This window comes from Amphiura filiformis, chromosome 5 (assembly GCF_039555335.1).
Source record: "Amphiura filiformis chromosome 5, Afil_fr2py, whole genome shotgun sequence".
NCBI classification, from domain to species: domain Eukaryota; kingdom Metazoa; phylum Echinodermata; class Ophiuroidea; order Amphilepidida; family Amphiuridae; genus Amphiura; species Amphiura filiformis.
The window spans coordinates 48,468,936-48,487,327 of NC_092632.1; the positions used below are offsets into that span (position 1 = coordinate 48,468,936).

Consider the following 18,392-nt stretch of genomic DNA (forward strand, 5'->3'; position numbering starts at 1 on the left):
ACATTACAAATATGCCAAAAAATCCGGTTTGAAAAAAATTAACCAAATTCATATTATAAGATCGTACATTATGACTTTAATATCCCCTCCAACGCCACATCGTTTCACATTTTAGGTGGGATAGAGCTGAGGGGGGGGGCAGATATGGTTGCCATTGAGGTGTAGGAATGTGTGATATTGGATTCGTCTATCTATAAACTAACGAGCAATATGACTCTTTCATTGCTGTCTTGATTCTGAGCTAGAATAAATCGGTTTGCAAGATGCATTCTGTGCCACCCAATCTAAGATCCTGCATAACCCTTTGAAATGTAGCTGGGGCGTTACATAAGCCGAACGGCATTCTTTAAAATCTTGTATTACAAACGCGATGAGTGGATTTAGCTTTGTTTATAAGGTGTCATATGAGGGATATATTACATCAACTTCATATTAACCCTAACCCTCCTGAATACTACAAAATACTACTTGATATATGCGCTGTTCGTGCATGCACCCCACGTAGTGTGATGACGCAATCGCCCTAAGTGATATATAGGCACGGTTTCGCTGGCCAGCGAAGCCCAAGACCCGTGGCAAAGTGTCGCCGACCGAGTGCTTGGCATGCGAGGGGTCTCGGGTTCGAATCCCACCCAGAGCAAACAACTTCTTTCTTTCTTTTCTCTCTTTATTCTTTCCTTCTTTCCCTTCCCGTCGCCAAAAAGCCCCTAGGCGGTTAGGGTTAGGACAAGCATTTTTTCATGCTAATTTGCATAATTTATTAGCGTTGAAGGTCAAACTTTCAAAACATATAGTTCCACAAGCGAAAGTCCAATGAAGTTAACTGAGGTGTCAAAATTTAGCTTTTGAACAGATCTAGTCAATGGACCTACTTTTGAATCCAACAGGAGGCAAGGCAAATATCTCTTACATATGATCTCTGGTATGAAATTTGGTAAATCTTTAGCTGTTTGATTGAGGGTCATTGTCTAAATCATAATATAATGCATATTTCTGCCAAATTTGAGGTATGTAGGGGGTGTAGTTTTGGCTCCACATTTTTGTGAAAACGCATTTCCGCTAAAATATGAAATAGGAGAAAATCTGCTTTAAGGTTATAACATTGATATATGAATAATTATTAGCTAATTAGCATAATATGATGACTAGAAATAGTTATTACTAGCGGGAGACCCGCGCTTCGCGCGGGTCCCCGCTAGTTGCGTAAACGGGAGCGGTTAGTAAATGGGAGCGGTAACTAAACGGGAGTGATTAGTAAAGATGGTAAACGGAGGAGATTATAGACATGTTAGGCCCTAATATCTTGTTGTGGATCATTATTCATCATGTTAGCTTCTGTCACTGAGAATTATTAAAGTTCTGAATATCCAGATCTGTGATAACGGTTTTACTCTGTTTCTTTTGAAACAGTTCGAGACAAAAATAGAGCGCTATACATTTTAACATGTTGGTTACACTTGATGGGGGGGGGGGGGCATCGGACCCCTGTATGCATATACGCCTTGTTTACTAAAATATTTTGAAAATACGGTTGTGTGGTGTTTATGACAAAATATGGCATTTGCAACACAATATATTTGGAAAATCCAAGCATGGGCACACCGGGCCTGTGCCCCGCCCCCTTTCGAGGTTCCTATTTTTGTTTACAATTGTGTAACCCTTTTGATTTGCTTTTCATTTTTACATGTTTATGGAAGATATAGGCCTACACTATATCGCATTTTGATCATGATCAACGATCTCCCATCATGTCTGTGGCGGATGCAGACAGGGGCATACCCAGCCCTTGCGCCCCCCCCCCCTTTAATGTTAAAAATGTCCACGAAATGTTTCAAATTAGTCCTTTACTTTGACCAAGTTTAAAAACCAATTCTGAGGGGACACACCTCCCTCAGACAACCCCATGCGGCGCACAACACAATGGTGCTTAATTCTCCCCCTTCCCAAATTCCTGGATCCGCCACTGTCTCCGCCACGCGTAGGCCTACACGCGGAGTGATGTAAACGCGATGTGGTAGACGCAGTACGTGTCTAGGTGCGTGACTCACCACTAAGCGCGCGTGTTGGACAACGCTTGCATTTGACGCATTTTTTGTCATGACCTGATCCGTAAGGTTATTGACCTCAACGGCCTAGCAACCGACCATTTTTTTTGTTATTTCCATAGTGATTCAATAGTTTTGCAAAAATGAACTTCAAATGGTTTAATGGCAATATGTACCCGATCAATGTACGAATAAATCAGAGCTGAAAGTGAAAGCATCTCGGAGCCTGCTTCTGGACAAGATTCAGCGACTTCCTTTTATTTATATAGATTACTGTCATGTCATTTGAATTTTATATATGCAGCAATTTGTTCTGTTCCATTTTGTATTTTGGCCTGATATTAATTTCTATTACCGGTAGTTGATTACTAAAATAACACTGTTTGAAAACAATAGAATACATAAGAAATATATTGCATGTGTTAATATAGGATAAATGCTCATTCTGACAGTTTTCGCGTCATCGGGTGAAAGTTTTTCACCCGTAACCTTTGAACGCGGTGTGCGATTTGTATCAAATAAAAAAGTAAAAGAAAGCTGAATGTTTAAGTAATATCATAAGAGAAATTCCAAAATTGCTTTTTTTTAGCACCCAATCCCTCCTATACCACCTTTTAAGCATATTTGACAATATACGGAGGCAAGGTCCAGAGCTGTGCAAATGGAATCACCACAGATCCTGACAAATTGAACATTGTCTTACAATATTTACCCTGAACAAATCGCACGTCTTTACTTGTGATAAAATTGTTGAGAGGTTCTGTGATTTCTCTGAAGTCTTGTTCTTGTAAGATTTTATGACAAATTACAATTACAATACAACGGCATTATTGTTTTCCATCATGAAGTAAATACTTTCTACCGATACTTATTCTACCAAAACCTTGATATTACATATAATTATATACATATTATCATAGCAGCCTTATTCTTCAAACAGCAAGATAGTTATTTTGAATATAATTTTCTGTCTCACAATCCTTAATTTTCGACATGATTTTTGTAGATCTCATTGAACCGTCTAAACATTTTATGGACATTAAAGATATGGTTTCTAAACTTTAAAACGACACATTTATATTATTAAGTAAGCGGACAAAATTTGGCATCGTGTTTCTGTTTTAACCCTTGTGTGGATCAACTTTAACCTTTCACCTTTTTGCTCATAGCTCCAGAGCGATAAGGCACAAGTAGATAGGTCAAACTATACAGGCCTATAATTCTGAACTCTAATATGGCCAAATGAATATCTTAGTATTGGTTTTGAACATAATGTTGACCATTGTGTCACCGTTGACCTTGGAATTGTCTATTGAATAAGGGTGGCAATGTTATTACCATTTAAATCTATATAAACATCTCAAAAAAAGTAACTAACCCCCCTTAAATAATGGCCATTATTCAAAAAGAGGCTATTGTATTACAAATTTGTAAAATGCGTTGGAAGCAGAATTTATTTCTGCGTATTTTGCCACCTAATTTGATACGATAGCCCAGAAAACAATAAAACACCGGTCAATTTAATGTAGTGAGGTCCAGATTTGAAAGTTGCACTTACATACATATTTTTACAATACGAAAACTCAGATATTATTACACAGAATTCCTTCCATTACACTGAATACAAAATCAATACAATTTATTGCAACTTTCAAATCATGGGTTACATTGATTTAAATGTACGCTTTTACCCGTTTTTGATTAATGGTCATTATTTAAGGGGGGTTAGTTACTTTTTTTTTAGATGTTTATAATATTGTACCACATTATAGGGTAATAATCAGCTAATCGGGCACAACCATGAACCCTAAAAAGAGAATGTATTTTGCAGCCACTCGAAGCAACAGGAAAGTAGTATTAGACCTTCACATGGGTGTTTCGTATGTTTTATTTTCTATTTGTGGAATACAATTATTATTTTAACTCGCATTTGTACTTTAAACTTTTGCAATAAAGAATATAGACACGCAAGCCTATATATGTATATGTATGTAAGCAGGAAATTACTCGACCATCAGAACATACATGTAAGGCTGATTAAAGAAACAGAGCAAACGCATTTCTATGTACGTTTCATCACCCGGGCCGGATATGATGGTTCACAGCTCAATACTGACAATAGTGTTCTACGTCACCGTAAACGAATGGCTCAGAATGTGCCTATGATGTCACGCGACTCATGGGAACTAAGTCTTAACATGGTGATATTTTTCAAATCATATATGTGCATCAATGTCAAAAAAATACATGTTAATTATCATAAATTATGCACCACCGGACAATAAGACCAATTTTAGTAAGTAACGTACGTAGTTCTACTCTTTCATCTTTCGAATGTAGCACACCAGTACGTTTCACATACACCCCATACCCCGGCCCCATACACCCCCACCCTCGTACCACACATGCATCATACAAACCCTATGCACAAACTTCTAAAAGTTAATAGGAACATAATTATTTCTACTTATCGATGGTTCCAGTTCTACCCCCAAAATGGCTTAATCTCTCACTCAAAGTGGTCTTTGGTCATCGCTTGTCAAATCAAGAAAAAGCGTTAAAACCTTCATCGCTTGAGCATTACAGGATAGCATAGTATCATGGTTTGTTTTTCATTTCGTTCTTTTATTATGTTTGACTCTTTTTCCTGGACTTCTAAACTATAGATTTGTGCATTTTATTATTCTCAGCATATAAGCGATAATTACTACAATTAAGCGTTTTATCTTCATTGAAGGTTGTACATATTGGGTTATCATGATAATAGGGACCGGGTTAAAATAGTAACGCGATGATATTTGTGACTTTTGGGCAGGATCGTAAATGGAGAAATAGCCAAAATCTGCCCGGGTGATTTTTTTCAAATTTTGGGTTTGTTGCGAATTTGTGATGTTATTAATGTTAAAAATATTGTCTGATAGTTTCAGACCGGAATATAGCTGGCATCTTGTGTTTTTTGAGACATTTTTCAAGGTAATTCCTACTCTCAACATTGTCAATAATGTTATTGAAGGCCGATATCTCAATTTCTAATTTTATAATGCCATAACTTACGAACTCAATACCTTCGCTTAGGAATGTCCGATTTCATTGGGGAAACGGCGAAGTGGAGCAAAATATCATTATAATTGATAAAAAGATATGTAAAAACCCCAAAATTGATAACCTGCCCAAAAGTGTCTCCTTTTGACATGACACGTCACATTTTAGTTACGCCATGATATTTTTACTTTGGGGAATTATACATGTATTATGTCTGACCGTGTATATAGTGTAATTTGGCTATGTTAATATTCTGTTTTTGTATTTTGCCCACGCACCACGTTTAATCAAACATTCACGGAACCACATTTTAGGGAAATAAACTATTTTGCTATATATTCTCCTTTCATATAATTATTATAATTATTTTCTTTATATAAGAAATACAAATCAAAAACAAATAAGAAATGTAGTGATTCATCAGTGAGAGGCACCGCAAGGGAGATTTGTATGTACTGAAAAAAAATCTTTTTTGCAGTAAGATTTGAAAAAATAATACATTTATGTAACGTATTTTTGTAAAACAGCTGCTTTCTTATCTGTAAAAGGTTCATCAACTTGATCAAGTCTGGTAAAACATGTTTCATTTGAGCAAATCCACGACAACAAAACCGGGTACATTTTGACGGAGTTTTAACAAATTAAATACCTAGTTTTAATCAAATAAGTGTTTAGCATCTTTCAGGTAGTGATAAGGATCACGTGACAGATGTGCTAATCTGTTTAATTTATTTGATTGATCACATTTGAGAAAAGAGCTAAAACACCTGATGAAATGTGTATTATAGTATGTGTGAACTGACACCAACATTTTATGTCATTCTGAGCTGTTGGCCCTTTAAAAATTGGCAACATACGATGATAAACATGATGGGTGTTTGAATTTAGGTGTTATTCTTGAAGTATGCAAGGCCTGTAAATGAAGAGCTTAGGTGCAAAATGTCCATAATTACATGTTACTCATTTACGCTCTTAATTTATTGAGTCACGAGAAAATAATCTGTCCAACTTGCATTTAATTCTTCTTTTTAACATAGGTATACAGTCATAATAGATGTATTCCACAATTGAATAAAGAAATAAGTTGCAAACTTGATTACTAGTAATTATTGGCAAGTTGCTCAATGAATCAATGAAGCAAATGAGTAACATGTAATCATGGACGTTTTGCACTAAACTCTTCAAATGTGTATAGTGAGTTCGAATTCCTGCACGTTTTAAGCCGTAATTCATACGACAAAAGGACTCGGAAGTAAATTAATCAAGTAATAATGTGTGAGACCGGTAAACTTGACATTTTACATTGGAAATTATTGTAATCATGTCGTATCAATTGGTTCTTATTGCTTTACCACTTGTTAACTAAGTATTTGTGTTTATCCAGTTCGGAATTTTCCTAAGGGTATGTAAAGGACATTATTTCAATTTTATTTAATATAATATTATTACATATTAAACACCTCTAGATTTGGACATTAATTGAAGTCAAAACATGCAAAGTTGGAAATAAATCTTGACAAAAGAAAGACAATTATAAAGAACATAAATCATCTATAATTGCAAAGGTTATGATAAAGTTAATAATACTATTCCCGTGAAAATCTGGCAAATCTAACGTTTGGTTAATAATCAAACCTAAATGTTATGTAACATGAACTGTCACCCAAATTGCAGTGAACCAGAATTCGCAAATTATCATAAAATATTGAAAGGCACATTTGTTGAGGAGCTTCTGGATTGGTCAGTCGCTTAGCAACGGACTTGCGTCAAACATCCGTCAAGGGTACATGTTAAGGAAGAAGTCAATTTAACATAATATCGAATAATTCTATATATGCTATACTAACAGGTTTAAGAATATCCAATTAAGTACTCGCAAGACACTCTCCACGTTTGAATAATACAAGCTTTTTCTAAATTCTGAATATCATTTTGTCATCATCAACACCAGATTTCGTATCTGCTTGTGCTACAGGAATGTTTGTGATTGCGGGATGTACCACACGTTTATAATGCGTGGTGCCCAAATGCCAGTATAGGCCCTAAAGGTCTCTAAATGTCACGCAAGAAGTAATATCGTGTTGTCATGCAAAGTATGCAGTGTGTGACTTGAAGTCTGCTTACGATGGAAATGTCAAAAAATGAAAATTTCGATTACGACTCGGTCGGTCCTGGAGGTAAATTTGGTGTCTTATATTAAAGGTAGCGGCATTTCATTTCATCAGCAACAGTCGAGAAGTGTGAAGCAGGTTAATGTTCTCTGTGCCCGTGTGCATCGATTTTACACACATCATCACTGTTATTTTAACGCTAATTCATCTACAACTTCCAATGCTATACTATATTGCTAGTGTGTAGATCTACATTTAACCTGTCTAATGATCGTCATTTTAAGTGATACTGAACGAGAATATCTTTGGATAGATAATGAGGACGGATATGAATCTTCCTGCCTTATATGGCATAAGAGTATGCAATGTAATAGGCTACGTCAGCAAATCTGTACATCACAAGTTAAAGCTGACAATTTATCTACTGACGCAAGCTGATGACGCCACGTCCCTAACGACCGCGTTGTTACTGGTGAGAAATGAGGAGTTTGACGTTACAATTGACGCACATGAGGACCCAAAAGACGGCAGTGCGAGCCTCACGACCCGCTCCATACACGTCAGTAGTGTGTTTAGATCCAGCAAGTGTGTCCATACAACCATTTTGGCCACAGTAGAAATCAGGAACCACCTTCAAAAATCTTTCAATATACCTGGACCAGCAAAACAACCCGCTTGTCAATATCTTCAAGGCAGGGGTCAGGAGTGGCACGGCAAATTGAGACCTGCGATTACACGCTCCTTGCTCGCATTGCACCAAATCACATCGGAACATACAATGTACCTAATGGGTTTACCATGAGCTACCAGGAGGAGCAGCACAAAACACCGGTTGCAATTTGCACCTGGTAAGTATCAATATTTAGCAAATGATCTCTCCTTCCAGATATTTGGACACCATTGAATCATATTCCGCCACTGATTTCTTTTTAGGACGTGTAAGCTTTCTTGGCGGACCTGAATTTCTTTTAATTTTTTGCTTGCATGCATGCTCTATAAGTATGTTTTGGGTATGTTTTTAGGATTTAATCCGTTCGTATTATAAATAAGAATAATTCATATCATAATAACTAACGATCGTCTTTTTATGCGTTTATAACAGAATGAGAATGACTGGTTGCGCATTTTGAGAAGTTCTGATAATTAGTAACTGTTTTTAAATGCAATAATTAAGTGAAAGAACTTTAATGTACCGGACCATTGGACCAACTGCCATTTTTCATGTTTGAGGCAAGTTGTTGTATAAACAAATGTACGAATGGTGAAGCAAACAACAGCCTGTCGAAATGAAAACTATTGGAAATAAGACATAAAGAATCAAGAGTGCCGAAAACAAAAGTCACCCATATTCATAATTCTGAACACTTTCAACTTTCGTTTTTTGTCTTATTTTATATATAAATTTTAACAACTGGAAATGTTCGTACATCTTGTGCAAATTATCATGAAAAGACCTTTCGAAAACATATTATATGAAGCTTAAATTCAATCATTCTTTTGTCTTACATGTTACAGTTTTTGTATGCAATGAACCGTGTGTGACAGAGTATGTAACATCGGGTAAGCTATAGCTCGCCAAGCTAGCTCGCTCGCTCACTATCCATCCTCCTACACACACAGATGCCTTAATTAATTCAGATACTGCTATAGAAATGCTAAGTATGTACGTCAGTTCGCGCGTCATTCACTCATGAATATTATGCAGACTACATCCCTTGTGCATTTGCGTCAGAAGCAATCTCTCATGCAGGTTGTATTTAATACTGCTTATAATAACCTGACGTGGGTCTTACGTTAGTTATCTACGACGGCAGATACGTCACCAATGTTATAGGTGCTGGATTTCTCCATGCTCATTACCGTTCGCTAGCTATATACATCCCGATATTTAGCTACAGCTGCAATAGTACTTGCACAGGGAAGAATAACAAATTACCCATTTATAAAGGCTTATAAAGGCATGATTTATGATTTAGTAATGAATTTATTAATGTAATCTTTTCAGATTAGCTACATTTAAAAAATAATAATTATTCTTTTGACAAATATGTTCCACTTTTAAAAATCCAACAAATAAATCCAACATGGGTACAAAATTTAAATGTACAAAATTTATATTTAAATTTTTGGACTGAAGAGAGTGAACAAATATGATAAATTTATGCATATCGTAGTATGTCGCATGAGGACTAACTTCAAAGGCTGTGACAAAACCGATAAGTGACTATTTCAATCAATTTGCATATGTTATAAGGTCGTGAGGTCATACGACTGTCTGAGTCAGCGGGTCCCAAAGGGTAAACGCCGCTTGGCCCTTGTGACTGAGCTTACAAACTACTCCCGCTCTCGTCATTACCTCTCTCATCTTATACGATGAAGCACATGCTTTTAAATGTTGTCTGATGTGATTTTCAAGAATGGAACTATATATATCACGACTAGTATGGTGAATTGTTGGTAGTATTTAATCCTCTGATAGTTGAAAAGTATAGTTGGAATAACTCGGTGAAGCGGGAATTATTTTACATGGTATTTATCAGGTAGGAGCATAAATGACGGTTGTGGTAATGTTGCTATTGATTGATACACATAAAATATCCTAGTTTTAACAACTGAGTATGTAAAGTCAATTCGAGAAACAAACCACTTTTAAAACTTGGTGTAATAAAGTATCATATGAACGTCTAGAAAGTCTAGGGCAAGAAGAGTGACTTAGACAATTGGCACGTGTCATAATTCGTTCCACGCGCCGTCTTTACAGGTGGACCACATGATTTTGTTGTGTTGATTAAGGCATGCTACGGTCTATAGATTACCGCTGTGCAAAATTTGAATTCGAATTACTTGATCAGCGTGTCTTATTATATAGTAAGCTACAGTATTATCACTGACGGCAATTGTACAATGTACTGCTGGATTCGGTAAAATTACGATAATGCAAACGCTTAAATTTGGTGGGTGTGAATTATGAGATGTATTGATTCCACAAATATAACTGTAGAATACCATCCTTTGCACCTCACACACAAACCCGAGCCTGTTGTACTCCTAACCTATACACTTACCTAAAAACATATCGAGGGGTCAGAACAAAAATCAAAAGGCCCTAAGTACAAAAGGGCATACAGACGTTTTTGTACTACAAGTGCTTTACATTTTCACTGATAACAGTTTCTGTGGCTATAGCTTCATTATGGCCCGGGCATTATGGTTATACAATCATAAGGTGCCCAGTGTTGTAAGGATTGTTTTGGTATAAATCTCATTTTAGCTAAAAATGCACTTAGAGCCTTTTGGCTCTGACCCCTCGATATAGTTGCAAACTACGTAACAATCAATTTACTAGCGTGCATCGCGCATAGTGTCGTATCAGTTAAATTCTGCAAGGGTAAATTTTCATTAGGAATTATAAAGGTCAAAATTTGTGTATCTGTTTCTTTCCGCACAAGAATGAAACTATTATATAGTCATATTGTTTATCTTCTGAAGACTATGAACTAACAAAAAACATTTCACAAATACGTATTCATTTAGGGCGTAATTTTGCATTTACATATCTAACTTTCTTATCTATCTTTTTCAGATGTGACCTACTCTGGGATTAATACGTGTGAGATATATTCAACTGCCACGGATTTGTGTTTTAATGACACTCAATGGTGTCCGGAATATAATTGAATACTGTTGATATAGAGATATAATTATTGAATATTGAAATTAATGAACAATGATTTGCGTTGCGGATTACTATTGTCTTGACACTGGATTATATTATACACAAGACATTATCCTCGTGGATCTTTTGCTTGACAAGGATAGAAACGATTATTAAACAAATGGATTGGATTTACTATGATATTCAAGGGCTAGGTAAGTTTAGGTAAGTATATAGGTAAGTATGAAAATGAAAGTTTAATTGTGATATTAGGTTATCATTAAAAGGGTGTGAAAGAGGTAAAGCACGAAAGTTAAAATATAACATAGTCAACAGTTGAATACTATTTTTTACAGAAAGAAAACTCCCCAAAAAAGTGATTTTTCATTGCCAAGTAAGCTATTCATTCTTTGTTCACGTCATATATTTTCACACATAGTTCAAAGTTCATCATAAAACCGGGAAAAAATATCCAGGGTCTATGGTCAGGCGAATCTCATCGGATCTACTAAATGACGTCATCATTTCGAGTCAGGCAAATCTCGGTAGATATACTAAATGACGTCATCATCATCTCAAGTCAGGCAAATCTCGCCAGAATACTAAATGACGTCACTGCGCCACTGCGTGAAACTATTTTTGGTAACAGTTTGACATACACCGATATATTAACAAGTGGGATTTGAGAAATAAAGACAATAGCCTTCATTGCACAAAGGCTTCCTCGTTTTTTGTTTAAAGGAGTAATGTCGTCTGCATACTAAACTGATGAGGTTGGTACATTCTAATCTAATAATCAGATAATATAGTATTTAGATACACACTTGAACATTATAATTAGCACGCAATAATACTAATTAGAGTTTAATAACTGCGCGTCGGTTATTTGGAGGGTATTGTGGAAAATCTAAACATTTTGCCTTTGCAACCAAGGAATATCCATAGGGGCATAGCTCAGAGGGATTTTCCGAGGTCCAAAAGAAAATGTTTAGATATTTCACAATGCCTGACATATTACCGATGCAAAATTAACCTCATTCATAACCGTCACTTTGGTCTCTTCACTTTACAAAATAACACAACATTTTCCTCAAAGGTTTGTAAAAATAAACAATTTTTGCATTTTCCCTTTCCAACAAAAATCAAACAGGCTAAAACAGGACGGCCAAAAACAAAAGTGCGTATCACAATCTATGCAAATATGGTAGCGCGAGATCCATATATGGCGGCCAGCGCGAGCGAATTTTGTTCGACGCACAAGATGGCGCGCGCGGAGGTCACTAATATTTACGCTGGAACAATTGACCTTTTCGGTAAATCCCATAAGCCTTTGCGAGTACACCTGAGAACTCGTCATTTGACGTCACGCCGATCTGCGCAGATGCGCACATCGTTTATCGAACATCTTCACTGCGCATTTCAAGTCGGCGTGACGTCAAATGACGAGTTCTCAGGCGTACTCGCAAAGGCTTGTGGGATTTACCGAAAAGGTCAATTATGCATTTTGCGGTCAATTATGAGATTTTAATGACATCGATTTGCGTTCGCGTTTTTACAATAATAAAATATGATTGGATCACACGCATTGCATATATTCATGCTATGAATTTACACTAAGATTTCACATAAACACACACATATAATATAAATTTATAATTTTGTTTTGGCAACTTTTACACTATTTTTTAGTTGTCCAAACTTACTCCTTTTGAATTGCGCCAACAAGGCGAACAAGCAGTCTATGAGTGTAGGCATTGTTGACATGGTGCCTTCGCGAAAGACCTAACTTTTGAGATGGTTTGTATGTTTGAAGGTGCAAAATTAACAATATGGCGCCCGGTTATACCGCCGCGTTCAGCAAGTCATCATCACGACACAACAAACCGTGCTCGAGTTTGATTGACAGATGACGTCAGACGCGATAAATTCTTTTTATCTCTGTCTTTGATAAGGGACCGTTCACAAACACTTGTTAGGGGGGCCTGATGCACACAAATTTCATCGCGAAATATTTTCAGCCCCCCCATTACAGATCTCAAAAATGTCAGCCCCCCCCCCTGAAATTATGAGTCAACCCCATAGAAAAGCATATAAACTCAATTTTCCCAGGAAAATCTGTGGTCATTTTTTTCAGGCCCCCCTTAGGAGGGTCAAAAAATATCAGGGCCCCCTTTTTGCATCAGGCCCCCCTAACAAGTGTTTGTGAACGGTCCCTAATAGGATATTCCATAAGTTCTCCTAAGGGTGGAGATCTGAAATCCTTAAGGGCTCTGTAACCCACCTATGCACAGTATTCTATGAGGTTTGAGAGCACACCAGACACACCAAATTATATTCTGAATACGAGGAATGGCCTGCTGATATTTCGTTTTTTAATTCGTGATATAATACAAAATGTTACTAAAATTATTAAAAATTGACATTTTTGACATTTCACAGTACTCGGAGTTAACTTTATAAATCTAGTGATATGTACCGTACTTAAAGTACAAGTAGATGGGAGGGAAAGCCTACCATCATATAAAATGTTGATCTTTCGTATTGATGATATACATGAAGTTTCCCAAACTCCATGTATATCTTCAATAAAAAAAGGTCAAAATGTTCATATGATGATCGGCTTTTCATATACAGCTACTATACTTTAAGTGTGGGTATTAGATTTATAAAGTATACCTACAATGCTGGCCAAAATGTGTTGGGACGTACACTTATGGAAAACGTACGCGTTATTAAGGCCTTATTTCCGTAATTTGTAACGTGATAAAATGGGGTTTTTTTTTGTGTCAAGCCTATATACATTTTTCTAATACCCCAATCCTCCCCTTCCCCACTAATCGATGTTGGGTGCCACTAGGCGCGCATGACCATAAAAGTAGGACTTAACATTGACCGGGGGAGTGGGGGCTTATTTACATAACCTTATCAAAACCGTCCCAACACTTATGGCCAGCATTGTAGTTGACTTCAATAATTTGACATAAAATTTGTATCATATCGCGAATTTTAACAAATCTAAATTATTTTGAAGGGCATTCCGCGTATTCAGAATGTAATTTGGTGTGTCTGATGTGCTCTCAAGCCCCCCCCCTAAAAAATACTATGCAAAAAAAGGGTTCTAAACCAAACTTAATCTTAGTTTCCCATTCTCACAGACAAGCAATAGTTACACACATCCCCACACCCCCGGGCCCACACCCTGGCCCCACACGCACACAAGAGTAAAAGTAGTCAGGCTGAGACTTTCGCATCTGAGACTTTCGCAGGAAGCATGGTAAGGGACATTCGGTTGAAATAGTAAAAATATTGGGCCTTTGGGTAAAAGGAGAACTTTGGACCTAAATTTGGGGGTCATTGGATGCGAACATGACTTTTATCAAAATTGGGCCTTTGGGTGGAGCCCAAACAGTCCAAGAGAAACCTAGAACATTAGATTTATGGAGTCTTCAAATGGCTTTTTTGTTGTTGAAAAATAAGGACCTTTAGGTGACAGATCGGATGGAAAATAGGATATTTAGGTGACAGAGAACGTGTTTGAAGATATGTGGGATTTGTGTGTGATAACGATGATGAAAAAGTGGTCCGCGCCAAGCCCAACATATGCGTCAGCTCTGAAATGGGAGTAACTTGCTTTATAAAGTGTTACGAGTTTGCATCATCATGTAGGGTGGTTAAATAAAGTTAGTGGTGGCAACAAATGCAACCATGTAGGTATTTTTGTCATTTCACTTTTCATGTATTAATTCAAAATACTAAAGAACAACCTCAGTTAGTACTCGATCGCATTGCATAAACAGGAATTTAAATATGTACTGATCTTTAGCATTAGTCAATAGTTTTTTGCTTGTTTTTGTTTTTTCTTTAAACAAAAAACTGCAATGCTCGACAGAATTGTACAAAATTCGAGTTAATAGTTCAAATTTGCAAAAAAAATTTTAAAAAGTACACCAGTTCATCCATTATGAAACTGTTTTTCTTTTCTTCTTTTGGATAAATATATGGTAATGTCCATAATTATTTTAGCCAGCTCGTGGCTTTTTGAAGTTTTGAACACCTCTAAGTAACATTTATGTGGCCGCCGGGATAAATATGGGACATTGGGTGGGGGAGAGATATGCAAATGATGGCACACGCTGCGCGCGCACACATGATTAGTCAATTTAAGATTTAGACATTTTGTTCACCAAATTTTGCCACGTGCAGTGGAGGGGGGGGTTGTTTGGCGCGTTGAAAAGGAGCAGGAACCAATTTTTGACAAACCACATTCACCAACATATAATTGCACAGCTCCTTCCTATAGGTTTGTATATTTAATCAAAGAACACTTTCTACATTGGATAAATTTGCATAAATCATCTCAATTTTACTACAAGATACTCATTATTATGCTTGGTATGAATACCAAGCATAATAATATTTTTTTTAAAGATGAATCAAACAAGCGTCAGTGATATGGTATACCTGATTTCAACCATTTAAAACACGGGATCTGCGTATCATTAATCACCATAGACACCGTTCAAAGTTCAATACCATGGTTTATGAATACCAATTCGCAGAAATGTTTCACATGACTGCACCATATTGATTGATATTTATGCGCTTGACATTCATTCTATCAATGAAAAGGAAGTATTTAATTGTGATTTTACTTTACGCACCATATATCATAGCAAAAAGATAAATATATTTAAGACCCAAAGTATATTATTAATAATTAAAGCTAAACAACAAAAAACAAAAAAACATGCATTGCAAAAACGAACCAAAATATAGGAATCATACACCATGATGGAGACAAATATCATTAGTCATCAAATTTGATCTTATTTTGTTCTAGCCACATTCCAATAGTACTATTCGTGAAGTAAAGCACGTTTGTTATCATATCTATTGTTACTAATATAATGCATCAGACAAATTCAGTGTATGCCGGACCTTAGATTGCTACCGCAGGCCAATGCAATGATAGCAGACATTTTTGGCATTGAAGTAAATTCATTCAAGCAGGGAAGTATAAACCCAAGCAAGACCTGAAATTCTCCGAATCTACCCCCGTTTTAATTCTAAATATGACGGAAATCTTTGCACTTGTGCAGGTCGTGCAAATTTAACCATTTAAAGAAAATATAGAGGTAAGCTGTCTATAGCAAACAAAACGTCTCCAGTAACCCCAGGTAATATACATGATATAGATACTGATAAACTTGTCTAATAAGGTTACAGGAGGTCACCTATTGGATACTAAAAGGTGACCACTTGACAATAAGCATGATAAGTAATAATGTTTATTAGTATTTCTATCTGCAAAATTGAGAATTAACAGTTCCTTTGCATCTTGCATTTATTTTCCGACAATCCAATAACATGCACAATAATTGGCAGTAAGCCCTTTTTAAATTATAAAATTTCCAATTTAGTAAAATCCCATAAGCCATTTAAGCGCTAGGTTAAATAAGTCGTTTAAGGAACTAATGGCTGATCTGTGTGAGGAATCCTATCTGCAACTGCATCCCAGTAGCTCAGTGGCCTAGAGCGTCGCTCTAAACCAGCGAAGGTCCCAGGTTCAATCCCTGGCTGGGTAGGTTGTTGTTTCTGAACCCGATCTGTCATTTTATAGCAAAGACATCTTGGTACCCCAAGCTTCCTTAGACTTAAGAAAACACCATAGTTCTCCTGTAATTATTGTTTTTACCAAAGGTCGATAGTTACATATTTGCTGTTTAGAAGATATAGCATAAGCATAAAAGTACTGAAAAAGTCCATAGACATTTACCACAATACCATCTTAGGAACCTTTTTACCACGAATGACGTTTATACATGAAGAACAAATCCGCTAGAACACTTCACCCATAGCCCCACTTGTGAGAGTGTCAGATACGTAATTATTTCGTAAAACCTTCTTTAATTTATGTTTAATTTATGATTTGTTTCAGTCATAAAGCACCTTTTCCTGATTTCAATGTCAACGCCTCCTCAAAAAGTGAAATATGACGAAATTCATGACAGCTTTTATAGCTGTAGAACAGTATGACGTCATAACGCCTTAGCAACCCTCAAACGCAGACGACATATCACCAAGTTAATATTATAAGTAGCGAATCCCTTTATAATAATAAAGAAAGGGGCTTGAGAGATATCACGTCACATTTACGCGCGATTTGCAATGCATTTTCCGAGGACGTGAATATAATGCAAAGAAGCGGAGGATAGAAAATATTAGGGTATGTTAATGAAGACAGACCGAGTTGTCGGCGAGTGAGTAAAGACGTAAGCGGGCCTCCTGCATGGTCAGAACAGTGAAAAATCCTACGTAAGCATCATAGTATGGTTAAGATTGGTAAGGAAAGAGACGTGAGAATACACGCGCCTATTGCGTACCTACCCCTTGGGGAACGTTACAACTCGTTTTGATGGCGTCAGCAGTGTGCATGGCAATTTGCCTACTGTCCGTCATTGCCCAGGCATAATGAGGCTTCGCTGCCGTATTTGGAAAAGCGAATCCCAGTAAGGCCTTGCTTTGACGTCAAAGTGAATCGCAGGGCATCCAGAGTCTTTCCCCAACAGCTTGGATTACACCGATGCTTTACTGCGTCCACATGGCAACGTGTGCTATACCAGGTGGGGGAGAGTGCTGATACCTATGTCGACTCGTGCGTCTATCCTTCCAAGTCATTTGAGTGCCTCAATCGGAACCATTGGTGTCGTCGTCCAACCTGGGATAATACATACATAGCATGTTTGGATTTCCCGATTTGAGCCATTGGGTGGACATTCTTCAATTGCAACTCTTAATGAAGGCCATCGATATCATCACTCATTCATTGAGACACCCTGCTGTGGAACTATATTATTAGATTTACTCAGGATACCTCTGGCTTGCTTTGCCATTTCTTGTATCAAGTTGAATTACATACGATTGCAGCTGTGGCCAAGAGTCAGCATCTTTGCAAAACGGTAAATATAATTATTGCTATCTACTGAAGATAGTTATTTTTAAAGTGACCACAAGGTCTTACCCTTTGTAATCTTAAATCGTGTAGTAATTTATATGATGAACATTTACAGCTTCAACTTATGTTTTGAAATGTATAAACTGACATTTGCAATATATATGATATAATGCATGTATTAAATAAAACAAACACGCCGTAATCAAGTTAATTGTTTATCTGTTGACGCGGAATACCCACCGGTATATCAATTGATATCGCATAAGCTTACCAACATTGATCAGATTTCAAAAGTACTTTCATCTCGGTGACAGTCGCTTGTAATTAAAAACGCTTAGATGTAAATGTCGACTTCATTTATTGCTGGTTTCAATCATTTAATAACAAAGTTCCGATTTAAGCGATATAACGAAATTCATAATATTACTTATTATTAGCTCATTTAAAAAAAGACGACATTTTATGGGCATTACTTGTTGTTATTGTATTATCATTTGTCAACATGACCACATTTAGGCATCTGGAATACCCTCGGGGTATATGTTTGGTTTATTTTTTTCACAGGAATAACTTATTTTAATGCT

General features: G+C 36.6%; 1 protein-coding gene and 1 non-coding gene across 3 annotated transcripts in view; one reads left to right on the plus strand and one right to left on the minus strand.

Moving 5' to 3' along the window:
* LOC140153282 (choline/ethanolamine transporter flvcr2a-like) overlaps positions 1–18,392 on the minus strand; it is a 124,085-nt gene that overhangs the window by 86,620 nt on the left and 19,073 nt on the right. The window contains exon 1 of one of the 2 annotated variants that reach the window (XM_072175985.1): positions 17,241–17,676. The exons of the other annotated variant lie outside the window; for it this stretch is intronic. Within the exon in view, the coding sequence (XP_072032086.1) occupies positions 17,241–17,312 (72 nt within the window). The 5' untranslated portion in view covers positions 17,313–17,676. Of the gene's footprint in view, positions 1–17,240; positions 17,677–18,392 lie in introns of those variants that run through there. 2 annotated transcript variants of the gene reach the window in all.
* Trnaf-aaa (transfer RNA phenylalanine (anticodon AAA)) lies at positions 16,362–16,438 on the plus strand. Its single transcript has one exon. It is a non-coding gene; the product is annotated as a tRNA-Phe (tRNA).